General features: G+C 34.0%; 1 protein-coding gene across 2 annotated transcripts; it reads left to right on the top strand.

The window, feature by feature from the left end:
- Positions 1 to 7,158: 7,158 nt before the first annotated feature.
- LOC132065330 (F-box/kelch-repeat protein At5g60570) lies at positions 7,159 to 9,547 on the top strand. Of its 2 annotated transcripts, XM_059458666.1 has the most exons (2): positions 7,159 to 8,684; positions 8,775 to 9,547. In XM_059458666.1, exons 1-2 carry the CDS (start codon positions 8,099 to 8,101, stop codon positions 9,308 to 9,310), a joined length of 1,122 nt encoding a protein of 373 aa, XP_059314649.1. In that variant the 5' UTR covers positions 7,159 to 8,098; the 3' UTR covers positions 9,311 to 9,547. The 2 variants fall into 2 exon arrangements, with proteins under 2 accessions (XP_059314649.1, XP_059314648.1); XM_059458665.1 differs by having other exon boundaries at positions 7,160 to 9,547.
- The last annotated feature ends 1,959 nt before the right edge of the window (positions 9,548 to 11,506 follow it).

Raw genomic sequence — 11,506 nt, 5'->3', positions numbered from 1 at the left:
TAGCTCAGTTAAAGAAAAAAAAAAAAAAAAAAGGAAGTTTCGCAAGGCAGAATTTTACTTTCAAAACTTTGCCTTACGACAGAATTTTAAAACTCTACCTTAAATTTTGGGCAAAATTCTGCCTTGCGATTTTTTTAAATTTTTGACTGAGCGGGAGTTCGAACCCGAAACCAAAAAATTTTAACGGAGCAAAAATTATATACCACCAATCTAGTGGGCAAAAATTAAAGACAACCCAAAATAAGGGCATTCCTGCGAATTACCCGAATTTGAAACTCCATGAGATTGATTATTTTCAAAGACAAAAGCCAAAAAAGTCGTCAATAAACGCAACTTGTACAAAATAATGGAACCAACTAGTAGGATTTTTGGTCAAAATTTTGAAAGCAGTTGTATGATTGCACACACATGCCCCTTCAACTTCTTTTTCCATTATTCTTGAAACTAAATAATTGAAGTTATCATACAAATGCGGTCAGTAATAATTTTTTTATGCGGATTGGCCTTCAAAGACACTGGTCTTTAATTTTTGGCCCTCAAATTGGTGGTCTTTAATTTTTGTACTTCACCTAATATCCCGAGGTTCTGGGTTCGACTTCCAGCTCAGTAAAAAAAAAAAAATCACAAGGCAGAGGTTTGTAGCAAAATTAGGCCTATTCGGGCAAAAGTTAGGCCTTAAGGCAGAAGTTTGCATTAAAGCAAACTTTTACCCAAAATTAGACCTTAAGGTAAAGGTTTGTAAAAAAAATAAAAAAATATTAAGGCGAGTTTTGCCTTCACTAGAAGGCAAAACTCTACCTTAAGCTAGAGTTTGAAACTCGTTTGAGATAGATTTTTGCATGCAAAACTTTGCCTTGCGAATCCAAACTCTACCTTGCGATTTTTTTTAACTAAGCGGGAGTTCGAACTCAAATCAAGGAATTTTTAGCGAAGGACAAAAATTAAAGACCAATGTCTTTGAAGGGCAATCATGCCAATGACTTTTGTGCGGATTGCCCTTTAAAGGCACTGGTCTCTAATTTTTGCCCCTCAAATTAGTGGTCTGTAATTTTTGTCCTTCGCTTAATACCTCGAGCTTCTGGGTTTGAACCCCAACTCAATTAAAAAAAAAAAAAAAATTGCAAGGTAGAGGTTTGTAGTAAAGTTAGGCCTTAAGGTAGAGGTTTGTAAAATTTTAACTAAGTAAAACAATAAAAAAATAACAAAATAACAAAATAAAATTGCCTGAAGGCAAAACTCTCTACCTTAAGGTAGAGTTTGAAACTCTGCCTGAGGTTGAGTTTTGCATGCCTTGCGAATCTAAACTCTATCTTGCGATTTTTTTTAAATTTTTGACTGAGCCGAAGTTCGAACCCGAAATCAAGAAATTTTTAGCGAAAGACTAAAATTAAAGTCCACCAATTTGAGAGACAAAAATTAAAGACCAGTGCCTTTGAAGGACAATCGTGCAAATCCCATACATTACTTTAGGTTAACAAACTGGACCTAGCTGTAAGACCAAATATAGCCCATATTATAGAAGGTTGTGTACAGAGGCAGATTCAAGATTTAAATTTTATGGGTTAAATCTTAAGATTTTAGTATTGAACCCATTATATTTTTAACGGAAAAGGGCTTAAAATACCCTTGAACTATTAGAATTGGTACAAAATAGCCTCTATCCACCTTTGAACCCCCCAAATACACCTGACGTCCACCTATAGGGTCTAATATACCCCTGCCATCCACCTATGGGGTCTAATATACCGTTATTTCTAACAGCCCCATCTTATTTATAACATGTCAGTATTTAATTGGTTACCCCATATAATTACCTAATGTGATTAATTTTAAACTATGTTGACCGGATTCCAACCCACCTACCAAACAAACCCGACCTGCCCCAAATTAAATAAGGCTAAAAACGAAGCAATTTTATCAAATTATCACTTATTTCTGCCTTTAAACAAAAAACTGCGGATGACGCTAATGCTTAATTCAAGCACTAATACCAGCCGCATAATAGTTTATCCACTGTTCGCTCAGTTATTCTCATCCAGCTAATAACCCTCATATAACCTTCTAAAAGGAAGAGTAATTAATAAAAACCAAAAGAAAAGGAAAAAATAGTTAAAATTAGCAAAAAAATAAAACCAGTATGCCATAAGTGATGGGTAACCATTTCCTTTCGCAGTAGGTGGGTTAGAATCCGATCAACATAGTTTAAAATTAATTACATTAGTTAATTATATGGGGTAACCAATTAAATGCTGACATGTCATAAATGAGATGGGGCTGTTAGAAATAAGGGTATATTAGACCCCATAGGTGGATGGCAGGGGTATATTAGACCCCATAGGTGGACGGCAGGGGTATTTGGGGGCTCAAAGGTGGATGGAGGGTATTTTTGTACCAATTCTAATAGTTCGAGGGTATTTTAGGCCCTTTTCCGTATTTTTAAAGTTATGGGTTCATATCTACTATATATTACAATTTTAATAGTTTTTTACACATAAATTTATGCTCCTCGTCGAAAGTTAGGGGTTCAGTTGAACCCCCATTTATAATGCTGGATACGCCCCCGGTCGTGTAACACAATCTTTAGTCAAACTAATTACAAAAAACTACTACAAAATACTCCCTCAGTCTATTTTTACTTGTCATGTATTGACTTGACACGTCTATTAAGGAACAAAAAATATAATGATAATTTTATTATATCACCCCTAATTATTGCTAAGTAATCTAATGATTGAAATCAATCAAAATACTTTAAAAGTTGTGCAGTCACTAACAATTCCTTGAAATTTCCTACTCAACAATTAATATAAGGGTAAAATAGGTACGAAATAGTAATTTATCTCTTAATTTTAAACTGGACATGTAAAAGTGATCATTTATTTTTAATATATAAGACAATTAAAACTGGACAGTGAGTAATATATTGAATACGTTACTTACGAGTTACGAGAATGACTATTTCAAAAGCATAAAGTATTTAAGAAATCAATATTAACAAAAGTAAGTTGACCTTATTGTCAAATTGTTATAGCTGGTGGTGAGATTTTTATTTTAATGATATAAAAGTGAGCACATGAGTTATTGTGTATATACATTAGTTATTTGTCTTTGAATGCAAAAAGTTATGTCAATATGAATCGTCCTAAGTCTTTTTCTATCATAATGTAAGGGTTTACTAATGTCTCATTGTTTTTATTTTATCTTCGTTGTTGTGATGTAAATCTTAGAAGTATATGATAGTTTAGTATATTATTTTATTAGATTCAGACGACCTTTTGTCATAATGCTTTAACATGGTTTCTACAGCCTTTCATCATGGGTTCTTCGCTTTCGCTATTTCTTCCTCCGACCTGTTTGAAATGTTTTTCCTTGAGCCGATGGTCTAACGGAAACAATTTCTCTATCTCTCAAGATAGGGGTAAGGTCTGCGTACACTCTACAATCCATAAAACCTCGCTTATGGGATTACACTGATTATGTTGTTGTTGTTGTATTTTATTAAATTCGGATAAAATATCTAACTACTTTTCATAAGAAAATTATCGAGTGAATCCCATTTTACGCCCCTAACATTTAAGGGTTAGGAAACAATACCCTCTTCACATATTGAGTGAGAACTATAACTCCCTTAAGTAATACTTTCCGATAGTTTTTTTTTTTTTGAATGAACATTTTCTTTCTTTCTAGAATTAAAATATAAAAACAGAAAAGGGTCAAATATAATCCTATACTATCAGAAAGGGTCAAATATATACCTCGTTATACTTTCGGTCTAAATATACCTCTGCCATTATACTTTAGGTCCAAATATACCCTTCCCGTTATACTTTGACACAAATTTGCCCTTAATTTTAACGGAAAGATCTTTTTTTTTTTTTTTTTTAATAAAGATTTTATTTTCTTTCTAGAATTAAAATATAAAAATGGAAAAGGGTCAAATACGCCCCTGTATTATTAGAAAAAGGGATAAATATACCCCTTGTTATACTTTCGGTCCAAACATCTATACCCCTTCCATTATACTTTGGCACAAATTTTCCCTCAATTTTAACAGAAAGACACGTGTTAAGTTAAGAATCAAATAACCCACCCCTAATTTTAAATATGCTATTCCTTTAGAAAACCACCGTTTAACCGACCCAACCCATTTATCTTTTTTTTTTTTTTGTTGAAGTTTTTCCTCATTTAAAAATTAATGTGCTACATACAAAAAAAAAAAAAAAAAAAAAAAAAAAAAACTTTATTGAAAAGAGAAAAAAGAAATAAGATCTTTCCGTTGAAATTAAGGCCAAATTTGTGTCAAAAATAAAGGAAGGGGTATATTTGAACTGAAAGTATAACGATGCGGGTATATTTAGATAGAAAGTATAACAAGGTGTATATTTGGCCCGTATATGATTATATTTGACCTTTTTTATATATATTTTAATTGTAGAAAGAATCTTTATTCGAAAAAAAAAAATCCTACCGGAAAGTATTACATAAAAGGATTAGTAGGGATCTAGTAGTTCAGTTGGTTGACTACATGAACTTATACCTTGTCGGTGAAGGTTCGAATCCCTACATTGTAGCTCCCTCCCCCATTTCCCCTTCTCCTATCCCTATGTAATAATAAAAACAATATATAAAAAAATTATCGTTAAAGAAATATTATTTTTCGGACCTTTAAATATTAGGGGATAAAATGAGATTCACTCGAAATTATCCGATATGTCAGAAGAGATAAGTTTATTACCCAATTCAATAATTTTGGTCTGAGAAAAGGATACCCCTAGTACTTTATGTTTTTATCTAATTTTGACACTTTGATGGGACTGGGAAAAAGCAGTTTCCTTTTCTTGTAGGATTATCAACTTAAAGTGAACTGAAAATGCATAACTGAAATAGACACTTGGCCATTTGGGACAAACTTTTTTCCTGTTTGGGGGGGATATAATTGAAAGGGCTTTATTTGTCATTTGCTTGGTTAGAACGCAATGTCAAACTGCATTTTATGATAGCTTTTGCAAAGAAGTGAAAATCTAATATTCATGTAGGACAAAAATGAATTAGTGAAGAAGATCTCTAATATTTACTACCATATAGTTATTTTTCTATCATGATTAATTCTTCTCTAGTAACGTCAAAAGTACGTTTTTTCGTTAGACGTCTGTTACGTTCATTGATCGAATGAATTAATGAAGATCTCTAATATTTACTACCATATAGTTATTTTTATTCTAGTAACTTGAAAAGCACATTGAATTGATTAGGTTTATGACTTGTCTGTATGTTCATCAATTGGAACAATAATAAATGATTATTTTTATATTAGTCATGTAAAGCATGTTATTTCCGTTAAATTTATTATGACATGCTGTATGTTTATCAATTGGAGCAAAACGCTCGATTTTTACGGTTTTAGAGGATTGTATATGCTCAAAATAATATATAGGTACAAAAATGTATCTACTCTCAAACTTATAAGGACCTTTTCAATTAAGAACTCTAAAATGATCAGGTGACAAAAGCATATTTGTCTTTTTGTGGCGCTTATCCGATAAACACAAACTTCACATGCGTCAAAAATGCAAAAAAATAAAAATTATGGAAATTCTGTAGTTTAGCCATAAAAAGGAAAACGATAAATAGTTTCAGTAAGAAAAAAAAAAAAAAAATATTCAATCAGCATACTGTTTCCAAACTAACTTGGAACAATATCATTATGGAGAACAGTAAGATAATAGTACAGAAAACAATAAAAAATTAGCATAAGAATATTTAAAAAGAGAAAATGACAAAAATGGTCCCTTATGTTTCAGGATAGGTTCAAAATACTAAAATAGTCTTTTCAGTATGCACTTAATAGTTTTGAATCATTAGGTTTGTCAAAAGTTAATATTTTTGGTCTCCGTCAAATATTTACCGAACTTGTCTATTAGATTTGATAGGAATTATGAAACAAAATTAATGAGAACTCACATTTAGAGATATAATTTATGCTATTTTTTTATATACCTCTTTTAGTGTATAGTTATTTGTGTTGCATATTTTAGGAGTTGGTGGACTGCCTTGGTTTTATATCTAAGTTTTTTTTCTTCCACTATTTCCGTCAAATCTAACCGACAGAGTTCAATAAATATTTTACGAAAACTAAAATGTTAAATTTTGCCAAACTTAAAGGACCAGAACTATTAAGTGCATATTTAAGTGACTATTTAGAACCCACCCTCAAATATAAGAGACCATTTTTACATTTTATCTTGCACAAAATCTCAAAAAAAAATCTAGATCCAACTTGTGATATGTGGGGTTACACTGGGTATGTTGGTGTTGTTAAACCCTGTTTGGATGGTTGTTTCCCGCGTATTGTTTTCTATAAAATCATGTTTGTTTTCATTGTTCTTAAAATTATGTTGTATGATATTGTAAATCCGTTGTAATCCCGTGGTTATATACGCTGAAAAAGTCCAATTTTTATAACCACGGATTTGATTGTTTTTGTATGATTACGCATTTTATTTCCCCGTTATACCCCCACCTCATCCACCCTCCTCCATCACACCCAAACCCACCCCACCCCACCAACCCTCTGCCACCCACCTCTACCCTACCACCCACTACCCCCACCACCATCCCACCCCCCACCCACAACCAGTCACCCCCCCCCACCCCACACCACCCATCCCTCCACCACCCCCACTTACTTATTTTTTAAAGTTTCCATTTTATCCTTTAATATATATAATTATAAACTAGTTTGTAATTAAGGGTTAAGGTTATTTTAGTAAACTTACATGTTATTATACAGTACCATACAGTCAAACCAAACAATAAAAGTCTTATTAAACCATAACAAACGATACAGTCCATCCAAACATTATATTCATTAATACAATATAATACAATATAATACCATACTATACAATACCACATTGTACATCATGAAACCATGAATAACGACCATCCAAACAGAGGCTAAATGAAATTTGCCGGCAAGTTTAAGGAGCCGTGGATCCTATTAAAAAAAAAGTTGATCTTGCACAAAATCTCTTAATAAGAAGAGGGTGAATACAAAATATCATGAATGATAAGGGATGTACATTGTAAAATAAAAACAATTTTATTTCCCTTTCAATTCCCATTACTTTCTTTTAGTACTTATCAGTTTCCTATTCCAAAGAAAAACCGACCCCTACAACACACTCACTTTTTCTCTCTAAAATTCTCTCCGGTGCACATGGTCGACCTTAATTACTTTCCGGCGATATAGTAACCTAAGATCCGATCAAAATCAAAACCAATGGAAGCATCATCACACCGGTTTTTCTCTCCGGCGAGATCCGAATAGGTTTCTCGACCCGGTTTGGATCCGAATCGCTACCTCTATGCGTTAGTTTAATTAGCTTTTTTTTTTTTTGTGTGTATCTTATGTATTTTTTGTCGCTTCACAAATATCATTTGGAGTTAAAATAATATGTAAAGTTTGAATCTTGGTGGAAAAAAGAGGTCAAAAAATGAGAAAATTGATGTTTTGATGGTTTTTCTTTATTGATTATTGAGTGGGTTTGAATCTTTAGTGGAAAAAAGAGCTCAAAAAATGAGAAAGTTTGAATCTTTACTGGAAATTTGGGTTTCTTATTGATTATTAGTGAGTGGGGTTTCAATCTTGGTGGAAAAAAGAGGTCAAAAAAATCAGAAAGTTTGAATCTTTACTGGAGGTTTGATTTCTTATTGATTGTTGAGTGTGGCTAGTATTGCAAAGAAATTTGAATAGAGGTGCTAGAATTTTTTCATCCATATGAAGTTCTTTTTTTAGGGTAATATTGTAGTTGCTGTTTTATGGATGGATAGTTTACTGAAGTTTGGTTTCTTATTGATTACTGAGTGGTAGTAGGTGCTAGAGTTTTGGAAGTCTTTTTTAGGGTAATATTGTAAAATTGCTGTTTTTTGGATGGATAGTTAATAAAGAAGTTGGAGTTATCTGTTCCAAGATGGGTTCTTGGTTTTGGGTGACAAAGAAATTGATGTTTTGATGGAAAAGGGGTTTTTTCACAAATAATTTTGTGGCTTTTGTGAAGTGTTACTGCAAATAACTTAAGGTGTGGTGTATTAGAACATGGCTTCTGAAACTAAGAAGTCAAAGAAAGCGCTCGTTTGTTGCGATAAGGTTAATAACAAGTCGACTCATGACTATCTGTTTGGCGAGGAAGACGAGGAGGGGAGGAGAATTAGGTTAGAAGAAGAAGAAGAAGTTGATGATGGTAATTGCAAATTTGGATCAAGTGATTCACTTCTTCCAGGACTACATGATGATGTTGCTTTAACATGTCTTGCTAGGGCTTCTAGATCAGATTACGCGTCGTTATCGTGCCTGAATGCCAGGTTTAATTCACTAGTCAAGAGTGGTGATTTATATGGTTTGAGGAGGCGGTTAGGTGTTGTTGAACACTGGGTGTATATGGTTTGTGATCCTCGGGGTTGGGAGGCTTTTGATCCTTTCAGAAATAAATGGTTCAGATTGCCGAAGATTCCGTGTGATGATTGTTTTAATTATGCAGATAAGGAGTCATTAGCAGTTGGAAGTGAACTACTGGTTTTTGGCCGTGAGTTGTTTGATTTTGCTATATGGAAATACAGTTTGGTTCAAAACAATTGGACGAAATGTGAAGGAATGTATCATCGTCGTTGTCTATTTGGATCAGGTAGTCTTGGTTCAATTTCTATCCTTGCAGGGGGTAGTGACAAGAATGGAAATGTACTAAAATCTGCTGAGCTTTATGATTCTTTAACAGGTAGATGGGAGATACTGCCTAACATGAACTCTCCCCGTAGATTGTGCTCTGGCTTTTTCATGGATGGAAAATTTTATGTGATCGGTGGGATGACTAACCCTACCGATTCTTTGACTTGTGGGGAAGAGTTTGATTTACAAACGAGGAAGTGGAGGAAAATTGAGGGCATGTATCCAAATGTCAATAGAGCTGCTCAGGCACCTCCTCTTGTTGCAGTTGTTAATAACCAACTATATGCTGTTGAATATCTAACCAACATGATAAAAAAGTATGACAAGAAGAAAAACTCGTGGGAGGTACTGGGAAGACTTCCCGTGAGGGCTGATTCTTCAAATGGATGGGGTCTTGCTTTCAAAGCACGTGGTGAAGAACTTCTGGTGGTAGGCGGGAACCGGGGTCCGGAAGGTGAAGCTATTATATTGAGTTCTTGGGCACCAAAATCCGGGGCCAGGGACGGTACCTTGGATTGGAAAGTCATCGGTCTGAAAGAGCATTCTGGGGTCTTTGTATACAATTGTGCTGTGATGGGTTGTTAAGAAGTTCCATCCAACGAAAATGGAGAAAGAAGCCATTGTTTTCGACTGTTGTTTTTTTAGCTTAATTCCAATACATTGTTTGATTTATTAGAATTTGTTTTTTTTGTTTAACATCTTTCAGGTGTTTGAGATAAGCAATTGTTCTAGCTAAAACATCCTCTAACTGGATGGTTATTTTCTCTCACTCATTCTGCAGACTGCTTGCTTCCAAGTTTTAGCTTTCTCCTTGTTCACTGATTCAATATGGCTGATTCACTGATCTACAGGATGCTAAATAGGGGATATTTTTCCTTTGTTGATGCTTCATTAAATAATTTATACGCGTTGTTTTTCTTTCTTCCGCCTATGTTATCTGCAGTGTTTTTCTCTTTGGACTGAAGGCTTATCAAACTCTGAAATGGAAAGAATTAATTTTTGTGACCTACATTGATTATAAGAGTAGGTTTTTCTCATTTAGATTACTTTGATATGCATTACTTTGAGCAAAAGGTCTTTTGGAAACAACCTCTCTACTTCATGAAGTAGCGATAAGTTCTGTGTACATTCTACCCTCCCCAAACCCCTCTTGTGAGATTACACTGGGTATGTTGTTAGTTTGTCTCATTTAGCACTACGGTTAGATCTCTCTATAACAGCATTTCACTATAACAAGCATATTTCTAGGGAACCGTTCTTTCATGTTATGTTATATCATATGTTCTCTTTACAACATTTCGCTTAATAGCCACAAAGTATCTGAACAAATGATACTGTTATAGAGAGCTGAGAGCTTTGACTGTATACTGTCTTCAATTCAACAGGCCATAATTCATGTTGTTGATTACAGTTCCCTTTTTGAGTGAAAAGGAACTTGTACCGTGCTCCTCAGGGCTGAAGGTATCCCCTTGCTTGCAAATTATACTATTCAAACAGGGTAAAAATATCATCTTTTTTGTGTATATATATAAATTGTTGAATCTCCTCGACATAAAAGAAGGTTATAGCGCGGTAAATGTGGTATTCTGTCATTGTTTGAATTCTTTTTTTTTAGAATTTTTGGCTCCGCCACTGATGGTACTAATGCTTTTTAGAGAGAATTTACATCTCAAGTTCCAACACCTGCACACACAGAAAGAAAGAGCTGTATACGGAAGATATTTGTTAAATTCAGTAGTCTGAATTATGCACTTGTCCTCCACTCAAAAACAAATTTTGAATTTTATTTCCTTGAGGACCAAAGAAATGTACCAGTTCTTTTTTTTTTTTTTTTCTGACAGAAATTGATGTGCACTGGATCTCTCTCTAATTGTTTAAAGAAACAAAAGTACAACTCAGTAAGCATCTTTGCTTTCAAACACAACATAGCCCAAAAAAAAAAAATGAAAAGGAAATCCTCCCCTAAAATCATATTCAAACACGGTATTTTTCAGAAAATAAATAAACAGACAAGAAAATAACCAAAAATTGGACTATTTTTGGAATGTATGTGCCACCTAACTATAAATTGAATTGCTTGTGTTGTAACAAAAATCCATGAGTGAGGTGATGCACCAAATAAGAGTGTTTCTTCTTTTTTAAATTAAGAGACAAAAGTGTTTATGGGGTGGGACACACAATTCGTTATAGACTTCGTGTGAAATGCGGTGGATGGATTGATTACAATTAACTTGTATAGAAAGAATAGCAAAGAAAAAAAAAAGTTTATGTCTCAATGTCAATTGGTTCCTGCAAATATCATTTGGAAAATTGTTCACTTAAGCAACCAAATGCTTAAAAGGAGCGTGATTGAAATGTTTGATCAATAGATTGTGGATCGGATTAAAAAGCCTATTTTGGAAAATAGTTATTGAACCACCAAAGGTTGTGATGGAGTAGTAAGTCCTGCTCTATTCTTAATCAGAGGTCTCGGTTTCGAGCGCCCTGGCATGGAATTGCTTAATTGGAGGAAGCGTTTTACTCCTCAAAGTGGGACTTCCCGGCGTAAATCCGAATTAGTTAGGCCCCAAAGCGAGTGTTGGACATCGAATAAGTAACAAAAGAATAAAATAGTTATTGAAAACCGAAAAAGATACCTCATGTTTAGCATCCACGGGTTTGGCCTGGTTGGCAGCGACGAATGAACAACAACAACATACCCAGTGAAATCCCACAAAGTGGGGTCTGTGCAGGGTAAAAAGTTCGCAGATCTTATCCCTACCTTGGGAGGTAGAAAGGTCG

The sequence above is a fragment of the Lycium ferocissimum genome, chromosome 7, assembly GCF_029784015.1.
Source record: "Lycium ferocissimum isolate CSIRO_LF1 chromosome 7, AGI_CSIRO_Lferr_CH_V1, whole genome shotgun sequence".
Classification (NCBI taxonomy): domain Eukaryota; kingdom Viridiplantae; phylum Streptophyta; class Magnoliopsida; order Solanales; family Solanaceae; genus Lycium; species Lycium ferocissimum.
The sequence above is the reverse complement of the archived record's forward strand: the minus strand, read 5'-3'. Positions and strand labels throughout refer to the sequence as shown.

Bases quoted from the DNA above. Each gene is read 5' to 3' on its own strand.
- LOC132065330 (XM_059458665.1), top strand. From the start codon at position 8,099: ATGGCTTCTGAAACTAAGAAGTCAAAGAAAGCGCTCGTTTGTTGCGAT.